At 49.1% G+C, this 23,912-nt stretch overlaps 1 protein-coding gene across 2 annotated transcripts; it reads left to right on the plus strand.

Moving 5' to 3' along the window:
- Positions 1 to 206: 206 nt before the first annotated feature.
- Positions 207 to 22,248, plus strand: CDK12 (cyclin dependent kinase 12; the record flags this gene model as incomplete). 2 transcript variants are annotated; one of them, XM_080359931.1, is made up of 14 exons in its annotated part: positions 207 to 1,258; positions 5,374 to 6,258; positions 9,417 to 9,593; positions 10,108 to 10,247; positions 10,444 to 10,614; positions 10,997 to 11,186; positions 11,799 to 11,855; positions 12,372 to 12,473; positions 13,757 to 13,834; positions 14,306 to 14,422; positions 14,969 to 15,100; positions 15,873 to 16,087; positions 17,924 to 18,373; positions 20,655 to 22,248. In XM_080359931.1, the coding sequence occupies 14 exons, from the start codon at positions 207 to 209 to the stop codon at positions 21,350 to 21,352; spliced, it is 4,464 nt and encodes a 1,487-aa protein (XP_080216057.1). In that variant the 3' UTR covers positions 21,353 to 22,248. The 2 variants fall into 2 exon arrangements, with proteins under 2 accessions (XP_080216057.1, XP_080216058.1); XM_080359932.1 differs by lacking the exon at positions 20,655 to 22,248 and adding an exon at positions 19,184 to 19,613.
- Positions 22,249 to 23,912: the final 1,664 nt, after the last annotated feature.

A 23,912-nucleotide genomic window follows, 5' to 3' on the forward strand; every position in this document is an offset into this window, starting at 1 on the left:
GGTTCTTCCCCCGCTCCTTCCGCCCTCCCCGGCGCGCTCCGTGCCCCGTTCCCCATGTAGGAGGGGGTGCTAGCTCAGGGAGGGCTCAGGCCGGGGTGAATGGTGCGAGGAGCGGGCGCTGAGGAAGTTTGAAGTTTGGGGAGGGGGGGTTTTGGAGGAATTATTTTCCCCCCCACCTCCCCTTTCTCGAGCACAGTGGAGGAGGAATGCCAAACCCGGAGAGACATGGGGGCAAGAAGGACGGGGGCGGCGGGGGGTCCTCGCAGCACGCGCCTGGCAGCGGGAGCTCCAACAGCAAGGAGAGGCACCGACCGGGCTCCCGGCACAAGCGCCACAAGTCCAGGCACTCCAAGGAGTCGCCGTTGGCAGCCCAGGAGACGGCGGCACCTTTGGGCGCGGTGATCAAGCCGCTGGTGGAGTACGACGATATCAGTTCGGATTCGGATACCTTCTCGGATGATGTGGCCCTCAAGCTGGACAGGAGGGAGAATGAGGAGAGGAAAGCGGACAGGAGCGAGAGGATGCAGAAGCACCGGCACCACCAACACAAGCGCATTCGGGAACTGATGAAAAGCAAACAGGCGGAAAAGGAGAGGAAGTTAGAAAAGAGCCTGGAGGCATCTAGCAGGTCCGGGTCCACCAAGGAGAGGATATCGGGATCCTCCAAGAGACTCCTTGAAAGTGAGGAGCACCCCAAGTCACTGTCTTCGAAGAGCAGCAACAAGGAGTCCCGGTCGGCCAAGGCGCACAAGGAGAAATCCAGGAAGGATCGAGAGCTCAAGTCCAGCCACAAAGAGCGCAGTAAAAGCCATAGGAAAAGGGACGCTCCAAAAAGTTACAAAACGATTGACAGCCCAAAGCGGAAATCCAGGAGTCCCCACAGAAAATGGTCTGACAGCCCTAAGTTGGATGACAGCCCCTCAGGAGCCTCCTACATCCAGGAGTACGATCTCAGCCCTCCTCGCTCTCACACCTCCAGTAATTACGATCCCTATAGGAAGAGCCCCGGCGGCTCCTCGCGCCGCCCGTCCATCAGCCCACCCTACAAGGAGCCGGCGGCCTACCAGTCCAACACGCGCTCGCCCAGCCCGTACAGCCGGCGCCAAAGGTCCATCAGCCCCTACAACAGGAGACGCTCCTCCAGCTACGAGCGAGGCAGCGGGTCGTACAGCGGGAGGTCGCCCAGCCCTTACAGCCGCCGGCGCTCCAGCAGCCCTTTCGCTGCGAAACGCTCTGTGAGCCGGAGCCCCATCGCCAGGTGGGTGCTCTCTTTGTTGACTGGGGGTGGATGGGGTGTCTCAAGGCAGGGGTTAAACCCTTTCCTCATCTTGGTGGCCTCGCTTGGCTGCAGAGTGATACACGTGGAATGGCTTGGGTCAAATTTGTGGTGCTTCCCTTTTAAAATGGTGCTGGACGCTTTGGAAAACACCTCCCTGGCTGGCGGTTCGCAGCGTCCATGTTGGCTCTTAGCAGAGAGGCCTCGGGCTGAACCAGCTCCTGGGATTAAATTACACCCACCTCTGGAGGTGGCCGGGGCTGCTGGGGAGGGCTGTGCTCTGAAGGGAGACGGGGCCGTCCAGCTCCTGCTGCGGGATCTCACGTGCTTCCCTGGGGAAAAGTTCAGCCAGGGAGAATGTTTTCACCTATTTCTGGAAGTCTGTGTCTGTTTATTGTGTGTGTGAACTCAATCGTGCTTTTCAGGAGGGTGCCTTGTGTTGGGTGTATTTTGCTCTTTCTGAACTGACCTGTTCTCCTCTCTCTCCTTGGACTAGAGGTGACCACAGGTAAACTGCATCTTTCCAGCCTAAACTTTCTTTTCTTAGTACCAGAGTTTCTTGCTTCCGTTCTGAAACTGGGACATTCTGGAAAGACAAGTAGGAACCAGCTGTATTTTGGCTTAACTGTAATTTTCTCTTTTTTTTTAATTTAGTCAGTAACCTTGCTACAGGAGGAAACTATTTGAAGTTAGTGCTAATTCTGTGTTTTAGTTCATTACTCATCCTGTTACATGCACAAATGCATAACCTAATGTAGCTTCTTTTCTAGCTTCAGCATATGTTAAGTGAGTTTCCAGTTGTCACCATGGGTGCTGTGAAGCTTTGGTTGCAGCTCCATGGCAATTAAGATGTGACCTGGAATGTAATGGCTATAGAAACGCTGTGTGGTGTGCTCAGCAGTTCCCAAAGTATTTCTGGAATTCAGCTTTTGTTATGGGAGCTCTTCTCTTAACTTTAGGAATCGTGTCTTCCATAGTGGTCCTGAAGTAATGAATGCTGCTGTCCTTGCTGGGAGAGGTGTCGTGGTTTTAGCACCCTGGAAGCTGTTATGTAAAATCTACCCTGCTGAGATTTTGCACAGTGAAATTCCCTTCAGGCTGTTTCTCCTCTGCCCTGTTTTCTCTGTGTATACCTGCGAGGCTCTGAGGAAGAGTCCTTGATGTCTTTCTCCCTTCCCTCAATCCTCCTTGCCCTGTAATACATGTTATTGGCTAATACTTTTGAGTAAGGATATAGTAGCAGAAAGTGTATGTATACTTTGTGATATAACTGTGTGTTATGGCACCTGTTAAATGTCCGTGCTCAGCCCTAACCAGGGAGAACCCACGTGGAAACCAGAGGTGGTAAATAGAGGCATTTTTCCCCCCAGGTTTCTCCACTTCCCAGGGAACCTGAAGTTTACTCTTTGTGTAAATGGCCCATTGCTTCTGACTTGAGAAACCAAGCAGTTGTATTTTCCTGATGTTAATTATGGGAGCAACTTTGAATCACTTTGCGCTGCTTCCCTGAACTTACGTACCCGTGTAAGAAACTTTTTCAGGGCATCTTTGGCTTGCTGACAAAATGCTGGACCCCAAACCAAAATAGATTCCAAAGGTTACTGACTGTTTACGCTCAGCTTGTACCGACTTTTTCTTTTGAATCTCTGACTTCAGTTGTTAACCTACTGCTCTTCTCTCTTTTCTGGGCAGATAATTACTGTGAGATATTCTTTTAAAGCAGAACAAAACCCACGGATTACGCCTCCAGAAAACATCTGCCTGAAGTCATTCTAGTAAAGGGCCAGAGGGGATTTAATGTGTTTTCCGTATATTAGGCAAATTAAGTTGTAATTCATCTGTTGGTTTTGGTTTGCTGAGATCACAGCCCGTCCGGTGTGAGTTCAGTCAAACGGCCGCTCTGGAAGCTGCAGGTGATGGTGGTTTTGGGACTCACCTATGGGACAGGTGGGCTGGGTTTCCCCACAGCCTCACCAGATCAGCTGCGGTGCGTTTGCTGCAGATGAAGCTGGAAACAGAGGCAGCTGATTCTGCACCTGAGAAGTGGGGAGCGACTGCGTGGTTTCTGCACTGGGCTCCTGCAGAGTGGCAGGAAGAGCTTGGGAGAGAATAGTCATCTTTAACTGGCACACTCAGGCGGTGCCTTAAATCCTCCAGCAGAGGTAACGCAGGCTTTTCTGGGACACTGAATTATCCTCACTGACTGGCAACATGGGTTTTATTTTTAATGCATTCTGTGTTTTCTTTAATCTCCACGTCCCAAATACGGCGCTAGGAAAGTGAATCAATGCGCCGTACTGATTAGCGAAAATACAGAATGTTTGCGTTTCAAACGGCTGTACAAGACAACTCGCTTTCAGTTTGGGAGGAAATGAGGATGATTTGGTCAGCAAGGAGCATAACACGTGTTTTGCCATTCCTTGTAGCAACTGTTGCAGCTGAAACTAGAAGCAGGAATTCCTGAGTCCTTTGGTTTGCAGGAGGTGGGTTGTGCTCTGTACCAAGTGCAGCACATGCTGGAGTCACGGCTGCTGTTGTGTGGATCCTCACCACGGCAAAAGTTCGTCAGGCATTCATAAATAAGAAACTCTGAGCAATTAGTGTGGGACGCACGGTCATGCTTCCCAGATACTGCTTTGCACTTTATTCTGTTGTGCCTTAGAGCAGGTAAAACGTTTTAATGTCTGAAGATGTTCTAGGAGTTTGTGTAGCAGATAATATGGAAGTATTTAGATGTGAAACTCCTTCCTCCAGCGTTACCTTTGCCTTGTTTGTGTCTGTGCGTGTCTTTGGTGGCTGCGTTTCTAATGTAGCACTATGAAAAATAAGGTAAAATTGCACTTTGGGAGAAGTTTGCTTTATATCGGATCCGCCGAGCGCTCTTGTTGAGAATTCAGTTGAATTGGAATAACTGGTGGGGGATAATTATGGGAGACAGGGAGCAGGAGTCTGAGTATCTTAAACAATCTCTCCTGAAAGAATTGTAATGGGGAATGCCAACTCCAAAACTATTTGTGGCCGCAATAAGCTGCGTGCTACAGGATTCATTAGGAACAGTGTGTTGGAAGAGGAAGATAGTTGAGTGGCTTCAGATGACACAATGTTCTTCTCCTTCTAGTTGTATATTTATTTTGCAAGTCTAAAGGTAAGGGCTGCCTACAGCCTTGGTGTTCTCTGACCACTGTTAGCACGAGGTTTGGGGTTGTATGTACGAACCCATCAGCATCCACCACGTGTACAGTGAACTGAGCAAAATCCTGGTTCCCCCTGAAGTGCAGGGAACAGTTTGATCTTCTCGGTTGTTTTGACGTGTACACTGGAAGTACCAGTTTCCAGTTCCAGGTTATTTTCTATGTTGTTTGCACATCAGTCTCCGGTGAGCTCGTGGTTACGATGTGTTCCCTGATGGTGTGAGGTGTTTCCTGCCTTGCTTGTTGCTTGGATCACAACACTGGCTTTCAGTGGTTTATTTTATTTCTGTGTAGATACCCAATTTAGAGCCCATTTATTGCAGATGAAGACTGAGACCCTCTGGACATACCTCAAACAGGATTAAAACTCTTGTTTTTTTCTTTCTTTTTCCTTCTCCTGAATCACAATATGCAAATTGGAGTTCTGATGATAGTGAAAGAACCAGGGGGAAGAATGAGCTTGAAGTGAGCTGTTTCCTGAGGCGGCGTTCCCGTGAGGGCACTCATATTTTATCTGCTGTTTCCTTTAAAGTTGTACATAATTACCGTGAAAGATCCGTAAACTGCCAGCTTGTCCTCCTCACTGAAGTCTCCTGTTTGGTGCGTGTACGTGTGATCTCGTCTTTACCTTGGGGCTTTTCCCATCTTGATCTTTCACTTCTGTTTTAACAGCGCGGTTGTGGCGGCGGTGCTGACATTGGGAGGCCGGCTGGTGACCTGCTGCTTTAGTCAATAAGACTTGTTTCAGTAGCTTTAGCCTCTCCTGGCAGGTGTTACGGACTCTCTAAGCTTAGTTGGCGAATAATAGACTCGACTTACTTTCAAAGGGAGCTGTTGATGTTGGTGAGTAGCTCAGAGGCTGAGAGATGCTTCGTTTCATTTATCTCCTCCCCGCTCTCTCCGCAGGAAATCTGTGAAGTCCCGGAGCCGAAGTCCTGCCTATTCAAGACACTCATCATCTCACAGTAAAAAGCAGAGGTCTGGCTCGCGCAGTCGCCATTCCAGTATATCCCCCACGAGGCTGCCGCTCAACTCCAGCCTGGGCGCCGAGCTCAGCAGGAAGAAAAAGGAACGAGCGGCGGCGGCGGCAGCTGCAGCCAAGGTGGATGGAAAGGAGGCAAAGGGCTCACCCGTTTTCCTGTCCCGAAAGGAGAACAGCTTAGCTGACCTCAAGGAGCCTGGAACGGAACCTAAAAAGGTCATCAAAACTGTTAAATCTGAAAAATCTTCTTCAGATACGGAATTAGTTAATTTACTGTATACGAATGCAGAGACTAAAGCCCCTGCAGAGACAACAAAACCCAAGGCAGAGGAGAACTCTGAGAGGAAACATCCTGTTCCAGTTAGAGAATCCAAACAGCCGGGAACAAAAGACTTGAAGCCTGCGGCGGTGGCAGAGGACCTCCTGTCTCCAAAAGAGCCGGACACGGCAGAGAAGGAGATTCCACCCCCGCTACCCTCAATAAAATCACCTCCTCCGCCTCTGCCGACAACCACGCCGCCGCCTCCGACTCCGCCGCTGCCGCCTTTGCCTCCGTCACCCGCTGTCCCACCTTTGCCGCCGTCCCAGCTGCCCCCCGTTCAGGTCCCTACTTCAGCCCCAACGTCTTTGCCACCCTCTTCCCACCCAAGGACGTCTACTTTATCCTCTCAGGTGAACTCTCAGTCCTCTGTCCAAGTCGCTACAAAAACACAAGCGTCTGTGACGGCTGCTATCCCGCACCTGAAAACGTCAACGTTGCCTCCGCTTCCGCTCCCCCCTATTTTAGTTGGGGAAGATGACTTGGATAGGTAAGGTCACACCAGAGCACCCTGATTGCGGTTGAAAGCAAAACGTTGAAATAAACAGATCCTTTTGGTTAGTTTGACAGTTGTTAGAGTGCCCTGGAGACTGTGCCGCTGGTATAAATGTGTTATTGCACGGCCATACCCGGGTTTGGCCCTGTCAGGTTTATGTGGAGAGTTTTGACCTGTGCAGGTAGGTCCATCTTATCTCGGTGACAGAGAGAAGTTTGGCTGCTGGCTTAACGCTGGTTAGTGCAGGTTTCACGTGGCTCTTGGTTTATATTTATTAGAGCAATGAAACATGGATCTGTAATCGTGCGCCCCTCTGCAGCCCGTGCACAGGCCTAGTTTGAAATTACTTGTTTAATTCCTCTATAACCTGTACTTAAGTAACAGGAAAGAGTTTAACAGTTCCAACACAAGGACACAGACCAGAGCTATTTCTGTTCCTAATTCATCAAACATGCGGGCCATGCCCACATGTATGAAATGGCATTGGTTTAGCTTAAGTGTTGCCTTAATTACCGAATAATTAATACAATCCTTATTGCTGAAGAAGTAGGGTATTTTTCCTGCTTAATCTGCTTAACCTGTAGTTCCATAACAACTTCTGTGTCTTTCCAACCATGGCTAAAGATGTACTGGGTACCCCATTGGTTAGTAAAGCATGTTTTTTAATGAATAGTCTGGTGCACAGCAGTTATGACTTGATATAATTACCCTGTGCTTTAAGTGATCACAGTATGTTACGTATTCTGATATATTTAATTGATTTCATGGTTTATCCAGGTATTGATGTACATTAGGGTAACGTCGCTGTGATCAACACAAAATTAGGCTTGTGCATGTTCATGTTGCCCTTCCCAAGCTGTGTAATGTTCAGCAAATATCTATTTAGTTTGGATGTATCCGTGATGAGCAGCAGCCTTTAACAGTTTGCAGACCTTTCCCAACTCAAATGCCGCTCTAAGCAAGATTCTGCTGTGTGTTCCTTTATTTCCAAACACACAAATTGTGCTGCAAACACTATGTTATTTTTTAGGTGCTCACACCTAGAGCTCTTTCTGTACCACCCAGGTATGGCTTAGTGTTGTAGAAGTGCGTTTTATCTCTGCCATCACCATAAAGTGTGGGTGATAACACAGCTGGTTGCTAAGCTTAGGACCTGGATTTACGGTGACTTTTTCCCAATGAATGGATGGGAAGTCCCACGTTGTTCTGCTGGGTCTAGTGGCAACTGCACATGGCACTGATGGTCAGGAGCAAGTGGTACAAACTCTGCACATGTCCAATGTTGCGCTCAGAAGTCGCACAGCTCCTGTAGGTTCCTGGGAGCGTCTGGTCAGCTGTTCCCAGGGCTAATATCATTGAAAACGCAGACCTGACTGATCGCATTCCCGCTGGTTTAGTGGAGGGGAAGTTTCTAGGAGTCTTTGTTAGGCTGTTAGTGTTGGCGCTACTTAATTTTGATACTTGGGCAGGTCTGAGAGGTCTTTGGCTTTCTCGCTCTGAAAGAAACGCCTGGTGAAATACCCCAATGTTCTAGGGGTGACTGAAGTTACCGTAACCACCTCGTAGCGCTAGTGGTGATGTGCAAATGGATTAACTGAGCGGCTGTAGGTAACTAAGCCCCAATAACCGTGTGTCAGCAAGAACAGGGAAACTACTTGGTGAAAGGGAGAGAAGGGACCTCCGGGACGGCTGGTTGAACACACACCTGTCCAGAGGAGGTGGCTTTTGTGGGTCTGAAAAAAGGCTGAATCTTTTTGGCAGGGTCAAAGGGCCCAAGCTTAGCATTTACTATTAGATATTTAAATCCTATCAGGAGCAAATTAATTGCCAATTAGAAGTGGATTAAACAGTGGTAGATCAACAACTGCTTTTTTGATTGCTGTTTGTTCCATCTGTAAGAACTGGATGCTGGTGTTTCCAATACTTGTAGGAAAGCTGTAAAAAAGCAAAACCTCGTTAATCTGCTCCATTGAAACCCAGTCTCTTACCTCCTATGTGTGGGTGCAGGCCTGGCTGTCTAGATCCCGCTTAGAAGAACCTCATCGGCAGCTTAATGTGGATTCTGCCTTGGGGAAATGACCTGGCTGGGTGTTATTCTGTGCACTAAGGATTTTCAGTTAAAGGGGGTGAAATTTAGCCCATGCAGCTCTCTGATTTCTAGTATTTCTGGCATATTTACTGTTAGCACTTTCCTCTGGAGGTCTAGGCTGGCGTGACCTGCGATTAGGTGACTTCTTAGCAGTGGGAAAAGCTTGTTCCCCCATCTTTTACAGAAAGCAACAGAGCTTGGTGCCACAATAATACCCTCCTTCATCTTCCTCCTTTCTTAACTATATTTCAGCAGAGAGTTTCATGCAGATTAGGCAGCATCTAATAAAAAAATTGGGAAAATGACCTACTTCCATCAGTTCATTTATGCAGAGTTCACTTTGAAGTGTCAGCCCCGGTGACGCTGACAAACAGCAAAGCTGCTGCTGCTGCCCTAAAAATGAACCGCGGAAGGTTGGTTGGAGCTCTTCATGGGTTTCTTTTCCTGGTGAAGTGGAGAATACGTGACTGTTCAGACCTCGGGGTTCTCCCTGCTGCGTGTGTGAGAAAATAGGCTCTGCTTATGAGACTCTTGCCAGTTTAAACCACTGTGGATGCCATTGGTGATTTGACATGGAAAAAAAGTCAGCTTTTGGTTTCTCAGTAATTTTCACAAGTTAGTGCTACATCTCAGTCTTTGGGATGTTATAGTTACTTATGTAGAGAGATTTAATTCTGGGTTCGTATTCCTGGTGGCCCTTAACAAGTCATGAATTTAATTTCTTTATGATAAATGGACCATATAGAGGAAGTAAGGGGTGGAAAGCGGCTGATAACCTGAACAGGAAACTCTCCAACTACTGATTTGGGCAAATGTAGCAAGTTCTCATTGCAGAGAGCTGAGTGTTTATTTGAAGACAGCGTGTTCAACTCTAACACTTTTCTCTCCTGTTGTATTATTACAAAATTTAAGGCTGCTTTGTTATTTACTTGGCTGTGCTAATTTTGGCCCATGGGTTCCTAACTTTACATTCTCAATGTCCTACATCAAGTCACTGTTTGTTTGTTTGTCACTTTGCCTGTGAAGTCTGACTTCTGTGTTGTATTAACTTTTCGGAGTTTAGTCCAAAAGAGATTCTTCCTCCAAAACCTGTGAAGAAAGACAGAGAGCAGAGACCACGACACTTACTCACGGACCTCCCGCTCCCCCCAGAGCTCCCTGGGGGGGACCCGTCTCCTCCCGACTCCCCGGAACCAAAGGCAGCCACACCACCTCAGCAACCCTTCAAAAAGAGACCAAAGTAAGGCTGCCTTCTTTTCTATTGGCTTTTCTGTTTCTTCACACAGAGGTCGGTTTAGGTTTCCAAAGCTTTAAGTCTTAGTCTCTATATCATGGGGACGGTGCTGTTGAAAGCGCAGTCATTTTGGGAATTAAATCTATCAGCTGCTTTTCCAGCAGCCCCCCCACCATTTATTGGATGGGGACATCACTTAACATACACCTATAAATCTTTAGCCAGACTTGGTTCAGTTGTATTTAAATTCTCTTGTCCCCAGGCTCGTCTTTATTGAAGGAAGTGAAATATGGAGAAAACAAGATCCTATTTCTGTTTTTTTTTCGTTACGGTATATTAACTGTTTCCTGTGGGTTGTTTCGTATTTGGACCACGCACAGTTGAAGGCCACTTGCCTCATCCATTTGAGAATGAACAGAGTTTTTAGGGCACAGCTTAGCAGGGTGGAAGGGGCGCTTGTTTACAGGGTGGTGGGTGAGGAGTGGCGTTCGGGTGTCCAACAGTCCCTTCCCTCTTCCAGAATCTGTTGTCCTCGCTATGGGGAAAGGAGACAGACGGAAAGCGACTGGGGGAAGCGTTGCGTGGACAAGTTTGATATTATCGGGATTATCGGAGAAGGGACGTACGGGCAGGTGTACAAAGCCAAGGACAAGGATACAGGTGAGGGTGGCTTCAGATCCCGATAACTCCCAACAGAGCAGCCTAACAGAGATGAGTTGAGTGGCAATTAAAGCTGGCTCTGCTGTTTCTTGGTGGGTGTTGGCTGCAAATAGCTACTTTCAGCTTACCCCTGGAAACCTGTGGAGCCGTTAGCAGTGATTTATGCAGAGGCTTTGACGCTGCCTTCTTCTGGCAGGTGAATTGGTAGCTCTCAAGAAGGTGCGACTGGACAACGAGAAGGAAGGTTTCCCCATCACAGCCATCCGGGAGATCAAAATCCTTCGGCAACTGATCCACCGCAGTGTCGTTAACATGAAGGAAATTGTCACGGACAAACAAGATGCACTGGATTTCAAGAAGGACAAAGGTAGCGTTTGCTGCAGGGTGTGGTTTCCATTAGCCAAAGAGGTGATGCAACTCCATTTGTTTATCCTTTAATGTAAAACCAAAAATCTAAACTCTAGTGTAGATTTTCCTTTCTGGCGTTCCTCCCTGATGCACAGTTCAAGTTTGGCAGCTGGATTTGGCCTTGAATCAAAGGAGAGATTCCAGTTAGGAGCAGTTGTCGTGCTGCTGGGGAGAGGTGGACACAGGCTTAAAAGAATGCGCTGCATTTGTTCCTGTGGAGTCAGAAAATAACAGATTTAGGGAAAAAAGCATAAAAAAGAAGTTTCAACACTTGAATCTGCTTTAATTCTTTCTTCTCCTTACTCTCTTGTCTTAAATCACTCTTGTCTTTATTACACCAGGTGCCTTTTACCTTGTGTTTGAGTACATGGACCATGACCTAATGGGGCTGCTAGAATCCGGCTTGGTACATTTCTCAGAGGACCATATCAAGTCTTTCATGAAACAGTTAATGGAGGGTCTGGATTATTGTCACAAGAAGAATTTCCTTCATCGAGACATTAAATGCTCCAACATCTTATTGAACAACAGGTAACTTGCTCTTGGGAGCAGCATCTCTGCGTCTGCTCAGCCTTTTGCAGCCTCTCACACTGAACTTTCTTGTTGACTTGAAGTAAATGGGCCTCTGTGTACACTTGGTCTCCATGGTATTTTGGCAAAAATACTGTTTATTGGAGGTGCTTGTGTGCAGAGAAACCGTTGAGGGTTAAGGTAGGAGGCAGCGGTTCTCCATGAACACTCTTCTCTAGACAGCAATGTTCAGCAGTAACGTAGTTCATCACAGAATACATAACAATTATTCATTTGCTGTTAATTCTCAAATCTTCAGCTGGATACCCACAAGAAACATTGAGTCTGTGTGAATAATACTGCGCATAATTGCATCCACGTGTCTGGATACCTATCTAAACATTTTCTCTGGGACATTGGCCTGTTGGGAAGGGTTTGTGGTAGAGACAAGACTGAGTTATTGCCTTTTTGTTTGTTTCTTAGAAGCGTTAAATAGGGTTCAAAAGATTAAGACCGGCATATCCAAAAGTAATTACTGCAAACATTGTTTTGATAGCGTTTCCTCACCTCCTAGTGCTCGCGGGGTGTGATTCTAGCTGGGATTAAAAACAAGGACTGTTTTTTGTCTTTCAGTGGGCAAATCAAGCTTGCAGATTTTGGACTCGCCCGACTCTACAGCTCAGAGGAGAGGTGAGGCACGCAGGGTGGGGGGTGAGCTGCTTGCTGCTTAATATCCACGTAGTCCCTTCTCTTGGAAGTCTTGGCATTGCCTGAGAAATGATTTCCAGTGTAAGTGATATAAGGCAGCTCCAGCTGTAGGAAAAATATACTCATGGCTGGTATTACTAGCTCTTAATTAGACAAACCAACTAATAAGGAACTGAAGCACCTCTGTGTGCCACGGGCCACGTTTTGCGCTGAGATCAGTCACTAGTTGGTCATTGCAGCTTGCTGCTGTCATTTGTAGGTCAGGATCTTTTGGTCTTGCTACCTACAACCTACTGGCTTGTGCACACAAGCAGACTTGTAGTATCTGTGGTATCTCAGCAGCTTTATTTACATCAGGCAGATGCTGTGGGAGTCCAGGCGCTCCAAAGCCCGCTGCTTCTACTTATGTGACTAACTGCAGTTTGGAAGTCAAGATTACAGTGCCTAAAGGGTTTTGTGGTCCTTGTCCTCAGTTTATATTTGTGTTTTGCGTTGCAGCCGTCCATACACAAATAAAGTCATTACATTATGGTATCGACCTCCAGAGTTGCTGCTAGGCGAGGAGCGTTACACGCCGGCCATAGATGTGTGGAGCTGTGGGTAAGCGTCTCTTTTTGACCCCTTTGGGCTGTGAACATCAGCACGTGAACACAATAGTTGTGCTGGAAGGTGGCCTTGGGTTTGTGCTCGTTTCTGAAGCTGCGTCTGTTGCAGCGAGGCGGAGTGGAATGCTTCCAAATTCTGTGCTTGGAGGAAATGGGTATGTGTCACCCACCTGAAACTATACTGTAAAAAAACTCCTAGAATTAGACTTACTTTTTTGTATTGACATATGAGAGCATAAAAAGTATTCTGACTGTTTAAAAACTAAACCAACCAACCTTCGATAACAATGTATGACTGAAATCAGAAGGGGTGACAAGCTTAGTGCTGGTCATGGTTTTAATGACCTGATAGAGAGCTGGTCTGTAACCTCTTCAGATTGCTGTCCTTGTCACCTAATTTTTTCAGCTGAATCTAGGAAACATTTTAAAGCAGAGATTTCAGGTTTGTTAGTGTAGGGAGCCCTGTGAACAGGAGTCTGGGCAGTTCAGCCACAAAGTTGGGAGCTTTTCCAAGCGATCCAGAAGAGAATCTCAAGGATTCAGCGTTCAGAAATGGGAGCAGATTTCCCAAAACACATGTTTCCCATTGTGATGTTCACAGGTAAACTTTCAGCAGAGCTTAGTATGCAAGCACCAAAGGTTTTGACGAGTCAGACCCTGCTAATTACTTCTGGAAGCTCTGGCTGTTGAGTCCAGTTGCTGTTCAGCGTCCTGTTCCAAGTGAGGAGCCCAGTTCAGCAGACAGGTGCCTATATCACCCCACAGTTATTTTTGGCACCGATTGCCATTCCTGTCAGAGCACTTTGGGGAGATGTTAAGGCCTGAATGAGTCAGAGTCGTCCATTCCCTTCCAGCTGTACAAATGTTGGGTGTGCGTACAAGGCGATGTCCTGGCTATAACAAGCAGTAACCCACAGGATAATTTGGGCCAGCAGATATCCCAGTAAAGCTGAAAAGATAAATGAGCTGAATGTGAGGAAAATGAGAAGCCTGGCTGCCTTTTATTTATTGTCATACTATTGCCACGTCCTCCTTTCCCTGCAAAGAGTTAAAGCGTGAAGCCTGTGACACGTTAACCAGCCGACTAGTGAACGTTATTTCCCAGCTGCGTAGGATTGGTGACTCTGTACACATAGGTTAGTTTGTCAGTTCTCAACTACAAGCCCTGATGCAAATAACTCTCCTCAGGCAAAGCTGCTTCTGAACAGAAACGCTGCGGTGTTCAAACAGTTGTCCCAAGGGTTTGCTGTCGTGACCTCTTGCTTTTCCTCTTTCCAGCTGTATCCTCGGGGAACTGTTTACAAAGAAGCCTATTTTTCAAGCCAATCTGGAACTGGCTCAGCTTGAATTAATCAGGTAAAGCATTGCACATGCATGCCTATGAGAAGAGGTGCTGCAGAAGCTGCTCGTGCACACAGCCTGTGTGTTAGGAGAGCCCTCTTTCTCTAATCTGCCTGCAAAGCAGGACCAGTGAATGACTGGAACTGCAAATGCGAATAGTTAGGTGGGTAGGTGTCCATACCTACTACCAAATCTGTGGCTGGTAATGTATGCGCCCTCAAGTAAACATTGTTGTTAGCTGAGTGCAAAAATCATGAACCTAAATTATGTCTCACGCTGAAAATTAATCATATTGGATGGTTTACAAACTCAAGGTGAAGCATTTTTCCTTCTTTTTTAACCTGGGGGTTATCTGATCTTTGTTGTAGTGTGCCCAGACCTAGGTTATTGCTACAGTAAGTTGCTTTGAAGGGAAGTGTTTTCACTGGGGTTGGTGACTCTTCTGGCCATGCTTCTCCTGATCATCCTCTGCTTTCCTGTCCTCAGCCGGCTCTGCGGGAGCCCCTGTCCAGCGGTGTGGCCGGACGTCATCAAGTTGCCCTATTTCAACACTATGAAACCGAAGAAGCAATACCGAAGGCGCCTGCGTGAGGAGTTCTCCTTGTGAGTTTCGTCATGTGGGGGGTTATGGCCTTTGTGTTGCGTCATGCAATTCATCTGCCATCCTTTGGCTCCAGTTTACCCAGCAGGACCAAACAGCGCTTCTCCCACCTGGGGAAGGCTGGAGTGGGGTCACTGTTCCCTTTTTCAATGTCTGATCTGCCAATGGTGCCTTTTAGGGGGGCGCTCTGCCTCTGCACACTTGACACACGTGTGTCTATGTCCTCTGCAGCTGGAAAGCACGCTTGGCAGAGCGACATTCTCGTGGCACCAGGTTGTCTGACCCAGAGACGCGCTCTCTGCACGGAGAGTGTCATTGTGTGATAATCCTGTGGGATTTGTAGCAGAAGTGCTCTTTGTAAATGGCAAAAATCAAACTGAAAGTATCACAGCTGATACTGGTTCTGATGTCTTTGAGCCTCCACATCACTCAGTAATCAATTCTGACAGCGTGGGTTTCTCTCAGGCCTGAGATGTCTTTTGGAAAGTGGATTTCTCCCCCCATTCAGAACAGCTCCGTCGCTCAGCGCTGTTTTTGACTCTTTGCAGCATTCCTTCATCTGCCCTCGACCTGCTGGACCACATGCTGACGCTGGACCCCGGCAAGCGCTGCACGGCGGAGCAGGCGCTGCAGAGCGACTTCCTTAGGGACGTTGACCTCAGCAAAATGGCACCTCCAGAGTAAGTTCTAACCGGCATCCCCCGCCACAGCGAGCTCTGCTAATGAGCTTTGGGAAGGAGCCACTGGCTTGGCCGTGGGATTTTTCTTTTCAGTCAGAATTAGGTTATTATTTCTGGGTTATTTTCTCAACCTTGCCCTTGCGTTTTGCCATATGGCTGAGCAAATAGCTCTCCCTATGCTGTTTTCTACTACCCAATAACAGACTGGTTTTATAAAGCTTGGTTTAATGTTTGTAAGGTGCTCTAAAACTCTGGAAAGATATGTGAGAGTAATAACTCTCTGTGCAGGGAGGACTGGCCAGGCCTCATTTACACTGCTTGTTAATTGACTAGAAGAGCGACCATCAGCAATGTCACGCTGCAGCTCTTTTCTCCCTCTCCAATCGAGCAGGTTACAAAACTCTGCCCTGGTTCCTTTGTGTGCAAGTACAGCAGTAGGTTTTGAGGATCCTGTTTCCTTCAGATAACTACTGAAGGCAGCTGCTTTCTTCGAGCCACCAGGCTCTCAAAGCTTGACAGGCTTGCGGTCGCTGGGGCTTGTCTGCATTGCAGCTGACCCAGTCCGTTTAGGGCCGAGATCCCGGGGCAAAATAAGTGATTCATATGATTGCGCTGCCTTTTCCAGTTCTAGGGCTTGCCCCTTCCTAGTTTAATAGTACGGTTGCAGTCAGAGGAACATACGTGCTTCCCTTATGGTGCTTTCTGTGGGGTTTTTTGAGGAATAAATGAGTTTTCTTGCTGTGTTTCTTACCTGTGAAGTGTTCTCTTCCAGCCTCCCGCACTGGCAGGATTGCCACGAGCTGTGGAGCAAGAAACGCCGGCGGCAGCGGCAAAGCGGGATCGCAGTGGAGGAGCCACCGTTATCAAAAGTTTCTCGGAAAGAAACTACCTCTGTTACGAGCACAGACACTGTCAAAAACAACAGCAGTCCTGTGCCCCCACAGCCTGCCCAGCTCAAAGCGGAGCCTGGCGCTGGAGATGCAGTAGGTCAGTGTCTGCTCTGCCCTGGGAAAGGCTCCTCCTGATCTCTCATCTCCCTGCTCTGGGTGCGAGTTGTGTCTGGTTCTTTCAGCTCTATTTCTACAGAAAGAGCATTCCAGAATCTTCCTATCCTGGTTTTTATTTTTCTGACTACAGAGCGTCCTCAGAAGTCACTCGCTGGTGACCTGACTGTGAATTTGTTCTGCGAGTCACATTATTGGTTCTGAAGCACGATTTCACAGAGAATAATGAAAGGAATCATTGAGTCACTTAGACCAGCAAAGTAGCAGAAGGTAGCTGGAAGGTATAGCTGTGTAAAGGGTATGCACATGAGCTGAAATTTCATCTTGTCGATCAAATTATATGAAGAGTAGTCATGGGATGTAACAGACTAGTGACTGGTGGGCAAAAGTGTGTAGCACATTGCAGAAAAGGTCACTTGGTCATAAAGACCTGCAGGACCAGGACTTGAGCGCTGCTTCCAAAACTGTGACCAGCTCTCTGGTGTCTAGAAAATAGTTGGAGCGGGAGGTATTTTGGATACAAAGCCTTGTAAAAACCCAGATAGGGGCTAAAGCTTCCTTTGTGTCACGTGTTGTGCTGACAAGTAACGGGGAAGACAGTTCTTGCTCTGGGGAATGCACAATCCATGTGTTCAATGAAACATGGCAGGTGGACAAAAGGTGGTGGTGGGATTAACAAACAGCTGAGAAAAGCAAGCGTCACGTCCTTAGTTGCCTACCAGCAAGAGGAGCTTAGTTGTAAGCTTCTATAACCAAACCTTTGCACCCTTCTTCCCAAGAAGTTTGACTTGCAGAGTGAGTGTCAGCGTGCAGGGACACTCTTGTCCCTTGTCCCTCGGGAGGCTCTGCTCCAGCGCAGTGCAGAGGGAGGCGATGCCGCTAAGGGCTGTATTATAGACTAACCTGGATACTTGCAGGTCAGGACAGAGTCCTCTGTGATCCCAGCCCAACTTTGAGCGAGGAATTGCCTTCTGCTTGACCCAATTTCTTCTGCTGCGTCAGCGGAACACACCCTGCCCTCGTCCCAAACAGCAGCTCAGCTCCATCCCGGGAAACCTGCATTCCAGTGCAGTGATTTTGATCCGTGGAGCGATGCAGAGACCGTGGGAGGGGCTGAGCTGCTGGCAGACTCATTGCTCGGGTTGCTGGGATGGGGGCTGAGCGTTCCCACCCTCATCACAACGTCCTTGGACTTGCTGCTGTAACTGGTGGGGTCCTTGGCCACTGGTCTGATTCTTGGGATGCCCTTGGTTCGCTAATGGAGGAACGGGGAGGTTTACCATGGGATCATTTTGGTTGGAAGAGACCTCCAAGATCAAATCCAACCGTTCCCCCACCCCTGGCACTGCCCCATGTCCTGAGAACCTCATGTCCGTCTGTCCAACCCTCCAGGGCTGGTGACTCCAGCACTGCCCTGGGCAGCCTGTTCCAATGCCCCGCAGCCCTTTGGGGAAGAAATTGTTCCCCACATCCAACCTCAACCTCTCCTGAGCTGATTTGACGTGTGTTCAGTTGTGGTGGGTTTGAGGGGCAGCGAGCAGCTTTGCTCAGTTAGCGGTGCAGCGCGTGCAGTGTGTGCGCGGTGCCACGGGGTGCTGCTGCAGTGCCGCTCAGCCCATCGCAGGCTGGAGAGGGCAAGCTGACCGTGGAAATCTGAGCAAACTATCCTGGAATCCTCCTTCTGGAGCCTCCGTGCCTTCCCCGAGCCGGGGACATGGAGAAAAAGCGTTCATTGGTATGTACAGTGTCACAATAACAAACCAATGCGACGCAGCTTTGTCTAACCTTCCTGCGATGCTTTTTCTTGTCTTTTCTCCAGGCCTTGGAGAAATCACCCAGCAGCTAAATCAGAGCGAACTGGCTGTTTTACTGAACTTGCTGCAGAGCCAGACCGATCTGAGCGTCACGCAGATGGCCCAGCTGCTGAACGTGCACTCTAACCCCGAGATGCAGCAGCAGCTGGAGGCTCTCAACCAGTCCATCACCGCGCTGACCGAAGCCACCGCGCAGCAGCACGAGGCTCCGCCGGCGGCCCCCGCGGAGGAAGCCATAGAAGAGCCGCCCGCCGAGGCGCAGCTACCGGAGGAGCAGGCGACTCCAGACTCGGCCGGCGCTCAGGGAGACATGCAGAACGTGCTGGCCGTTCTGCTGAGCCAGCTGATGAAGAGCCAAGAACCCGTCCTGACGCTGGACGAAAGCAACGGGGAGAAGAGCAGCGAGCAGCGGGGGCCGAGGAAAACCCCGACGGTGCACCCGGAGGAAAGCGCAGGTAAATAAACACGACCTTTGTGCAGCCACGCATTTGTTGGAGCGATTAAATTATTCCGTGTGAATGGCTCTAGTGTCGCTGCGGCCAGGAGGGACCCAGACACGTTGAAATGTTGTGGAGGGGGGGGAGGAAGGTGCTGGACTGTGGTCAAATCTCAGATTTCAAGGCTGAGAAAGACACTGACACGCTCCCTGCGGTAAGTGCTGGGCTGCTCAGGAGGTTTTAACAACGGCAAAAAGCCGAAACACAAAAATACTGCTCCGCTTCACATCTCCAAAACATCTAAAATTAGTGATCCACCGTGAATATGTCAGTGAAGATTAAAGGGTTTATTTTTTTCACAACAAATGGAAGCTTGAAGGGTCAGTTCTTCCCTAGTACCCCCAGCAATCAGTTCACACATTCAGGGGTTTTTTTTTTTACATTGGATCATTGGATCTCTGCAGATTTTCCCATCTTATCATTTGTCCCAACTCTTTTTCCTGCCCTTTCAAACAAAAAAGCGCAGGGATGATTTTCAACATAGTGAGACCTGAAATACTGGAGAGCGCTGAAGGGAGGGACGGTGGCAGTTGTGTACATGAAATAATCCCATGCACCGGGCTTCCCTGTGCCTGGTCATACGTAGGGTTGACTTTTATGGGTCCTGAAATTCAGCGAGTTTGGAAGTTGGTTCTTGTAGAGCGAGTCAGGCGTTTCACAGACCCTGTTGCACCCGGGAACTCGTGGATTTCCTCTGCAAAGGTGAGTGTAAATGTCTCCAGCTCTTTTGTTTCTGTTGATTTCTTTTCTTTTCTTTGAATTTATTAGCGACAGCCTGTGACGACCTCACCAAATTCTAGAAGCGCCTCCTGAGTTTGTCTCAGACTCTCCGGGGAGCCTCTTTTGGCCCGATACCCAACTCCTCTGCAATGTAGCTGAACGTGCCGTGTTCTCGTGCCTTCAACACACCCGCCCACCACGAGCCACTTGTGATCGTGCTTTTATTTTATTTTTATTTTATTTTTATTTTTGCCCTAGTACTGGAAGATAACTAGGTTATTGTAGAGCAGATTCAATTAATTAACATTGTTCTCTGTTTATTTTAAATGATATATGCTGTCCCCAAATCAGCTTGGCTTTAAAGATTACCTGAAGATTGTTTTTTTTTCCTGGATTTAAATACAATCTAGTTTTCAAGTTGGACTGACTGATACGGGTGGAGGGGTGGTCCTGGAAGACTACTGGTTTTCACAATAAAGTTTGACCTTTTTAATAACCAGTTTTGCACATGATTTGAGGATCTGATTCCGACGAGGTGTTCGTCAGCGCCAGTAATGACTTTAATGACAGCGTAGCCGGTCCCGTGCTGGGTGAGGAGGAGGCAGCTCAGGTGTGTTGCTCTGCAGGTGTCAGGACGGGTTTTGTGGGTGCAATCGGCACGTGAGGCAGTGGGAGCAGGTTTGGGTCCCTCGGGAACCTGCGGCCTCCCCGTTGTCACCTCCAGCGCTGTCATTGTCACCTCCAGCTGTGGGGGGGACACACAGAGCTCTGCCCTCACCCTTCCCACTGCATAACCAGGCTGCTTTGTCCCTCCTGCTGCCCCCAAACCAAAAATACCCATGAGCAGGAGCATGGGGGGGTGTTGAGGCTCCATTCTGGCTAGGAGGGCTCCTTCTGAAGCGGAACTTGGTCACTTCAGGTCTGATTTTTGGGGAGATTTGGGGGAAAGGGAGGGGGGACAAAATGATCTTTTTCTTATGCTTCAGGACGGTGTGCATTGTGTGCAAAATATTCATGGATTGAGGTTGTTTTGGGCTGTACACTGGGAATTCACTTGTCAAAAGGTCACGGAGCAGGGCTGGCTGTGGTTAAGAAGCGGAGGGGACACGAGGGGGTGTCACCCGCTCCCTTTGGTGTTGTGGCCGCAGTCGGGTGCGTTTTGGGGCGCGTTTGGGGTTTTTCCAAAGCGATCCATCCATGCGGAGCCGGGTACGGAGCAGTGGGCATGGGGAGACATTTTTGGGGACACATGTGGCTCCACATCTGTCTCCCGCTCAGCGTCCCCCTTTGATCCCGGAGCAGGAACTCCCTCTGCGCTGTGTTGGGACAGCTGGGCCACGGGGGAAAACATTAACTAACATGCATTGATCTCACTTTTAAACCTCTCCAGCGCATCCTAGAGAGCGGACTGGGCAGGCTGTTTTCCTGTGGGTTTTGTCGCTGTTTTTCATATAAATGCATTGCTATCTGCTCGCGGGATGTTTTAAGACGGTCTTTAAAAGAAGTAACCCTTCCACAGCGTGTCCTCCTCGCATTGTCCCACCAGAGAAGAGACCCCCTGAGCCCCCGGGACCTCCGCCGCCTGCTCCGCTGTCCGAAGGCGACGTGTCCAGCGCGGCGCCGGAGCTGCCCCCGGCCGTCACCGCCGCCTTGCTCCAGCTCTTTTCTCAGCAAGAAACGGATCCGCTCGCCCAGGAGCATCAAACCTCCTCCCGACCCTCGGACTACGGCCGCTCCCGCCCCTCCAGGACTTACAGCGCCGAGGGCTCCGAGGGGGGATTCGCCGCCGAGGAGCTGAATTTGGGTCAGACGCTGCTCGAACCCTCTGGCCAAGCTCTGGGGAAGGGCAGGACCTTCTTGGGCTCCGTGAGCCACCTCGGCGAGACCAGCAGTTACCAGGGCACGGGATCAGTCCAGTTTCCAGGGGACCAGGACCTGCGCTTCGCCAGAGTCCCCGTCCACTCGCTCGGCCAATCCTTCCCGAAAACCGAGGGGAGCGGCAGCAGCAGCAACAACAACAACAACGCGCTGGTGCATCCGGAGGCCAAAATTCAGACTTACGGTGAACTGGGAGCGGGAGGCGCCGGTTCCAGCAGGGCAGGGACTGGGCACAACTGGGGCGCCCCCACCCAGGCGGCTTCTTCATATGGGAAGACGTTCCGAGGGCCCGGCCGGGTGCCCCCGCGGGGGGGACGGGGCAGGGGGGTCCCCTATTGAGCCGCTCCCCGCTTTAGCGATGTGACTTTATTCTTTTTGGCCAGAGCGAGGTCTCATCTGCATTTCAGCCGCTGCAAAGCCCCCCCTTGTCATTCCTCGCTCTGCTCCCGGCGAGCGCACCGGGATTTACCCCACTTGGGGCGTCTCGCTGGGTTTAAACCTCTTGCGCTTGGTTAGCGACAAATTAAAGAGAAATAGAATAAACCCACCGCTACCGGTGGGGGGATTTCTGCCCTGAGCCGGGAGGGGGGAAATTGCTTAAGGAATGAAACGAACCCAAGCAAGAATACATATATATATATATATTTCACAAGGTGGGCGCTGTGCTTCTGGGTGTTCAGGGAGGGCTGGGGAGAGTCTCTTCCCAAAGCAATTTGTTGTTTAGTTGTTTTTCCCTCAATCCCCTTTCAAAAATTCAATACAATATGGGGATATGTTGATGTCTGGATGGGGCGTCCTGGCTCTGAGCCCCAGGGTGGACTCGATTTACCCAAAATCGCTTCTTTCCATAAAGCATCAGCCTTGGCTGCTGTTTCTGTCCTGCCCTGGCAGCTCCGGGTCCCTTTTGGTGAAAAACTCATCAAATTGGCTTTTCTGGAGGGTCTCTGGGTTCCCCAGAACTTTGCAGTGAGAATCATCTTTTATTTGGAATCATCTTTTATTTGGGAAAACAAACCCAATTTTTGGTGGGGAAGTGCCACCAGGTAGGAGCATCTTTGTCCCCGCTGTCCCCTCGGAGGCGTCACCAGGTGTTAATGTATCATTTCTATAAGCATATATATATTTTTGTTGTTGTCAAGGAAGTATTTAGGCTTCATTTCCTCCTCCCGCAGAACATTGCGATGTTGTCCGTTTCGATGAGGCTTAAAAAGAGATGAATAAAGCAAAGGTACATATTTATGAGCTTTTCTGTTGTTGTTCTGAGTAGGACTTTCCTATGGAAAACAGACGGTTCTTTTAATTTTAGAGACGACTGTTGTGGAGTGTTAAACGGGTGGGAGTCGGGGGGCCCAGAGACCTTCTTGTTACTAACAGGCTTTGATTTCTTTTTATACAGAGAGATAAATGTAAAGGAAAATAAACCCACAAGAATAAATACGCACCCGGATAGGTGCTGCTTCTCTAGCTGGGGAAACCTGCCTTACACAGCCGGACCCGCAGCTCTGCCGCGGGGGAACGAGGGGAGAGAGAAGAAATACATATATATATATATATATATATATATATATATATATATATATATATATATATATATATATATATATATATAGTGCATTGAATCAGCACCGAGGGGCGACACCGTTTGCAAATTCCAAGTGTCAATTTGTTGGGTTTGGTTTGATTTTTAAATTATCACCAATTCATGCCTGATGTGCGTTAAAGTTCAGTAGGACACCGAGTGCAGTAAATGAACCCATTGCCTCCCCAGGGTGTGATTTCGATACCTTTGCTTCCCCGCCCGGGGCTGTTTCTCCATCACCCATTTATTTTGGTGCTGAGGACCTCGTTGGGGGGGCTCCTGTCCGTCTGTCCCCCCTCACGCACAGGACAGACGGCCTGAACTTCTGTCTGTGCTCTGGGGCGGCACCTGCGGGGTCCCCATTGTCACCATCTCCCCCTCCCATCCCGGTGCCCCCCAGGGAGCTTTGGGCAGCGACCAGTTGCTCCATCTCCACCTTAACTGGTCCCAGCAAGAGCTTCAATCTCAAAGGGAACACACGGGGCTTCCCCCACCGCCTCTTTTTTCCTTTAAATTTGATTTTTCAAAGAGTTTCTATACAAAGAACACAAAGGGGGAAACCTGATGGTGTTAAGGGATTTAAATTGTGGTTCAGGTTGCGGCTCACCCTTCTTCCCCCCCAGTTTTGGGGTTCGGTGCCGACGGCGCCGTCGCCCGTTACCCAGCAGAGAAGTGGCCGCTCGGCCCCACCGTGAACTCCCCCCGGTTCCCTTTTCAGGCTGAACGTGCCTTTTTTTTGTTGTTTCCTTTGGGTTGTACCTTTGTCTCTGTACAGATATTTTGTAATATATTAAATTTGTTTCTTTTCAGTTTATAAAAATGGAAAAAAAAAGCGGAGATTGGAAAATTAAACTATTTCCTGTTATGGTATGGCCTTTTCCTCCGTTGCGCTGAGTTCTTGCGCCGCTCGCCGTCGCCTTTACCAATTAACACGGTAACTGCGTTTTCCTTTAAATAGCCTTTTATTTCCCCTCGTCCTGCCCTCCCCGGTGCCGGTAAATGAGCTCGGACACCAACGCCGGGTTTGGCATCACCAGCCCCTCGCCCTGCAGCCCCTAAATGAATCTCTAATGGCAGAGATTGTCCCCATGGGCTCTGGAGGGGACCCTGGGGGACAGATTCATTGTGGCCACCCCCTCGCTCGGTTGTTTTAGTGACCCAGGGTGGGGGCTGCGGTTCCCGCTCCGGGGTGTCCCCATGCACCAGGGGGTCCCCCCACCCATCGGCACAGCCGCCCTCTCTCGTTCCATCCCCGTCTTCCTCGCTCTCCTCTCGCCTGGTTTAGCAGCGCTGACACGTCTTAAAATACATCCCTGTGCA

This window comes from Nesoenas mayeri, assembly GCF_963082525.1.
Source record: "Nesoenas mayeri genome assembly, chromosome: 26".
Classification (NCBI taxonomy): Eukaryota; Metazoa; Chordata; class Aves; order Columbiformes; family Columbidae; genus Nesoenas; species Nesoenas mayeri.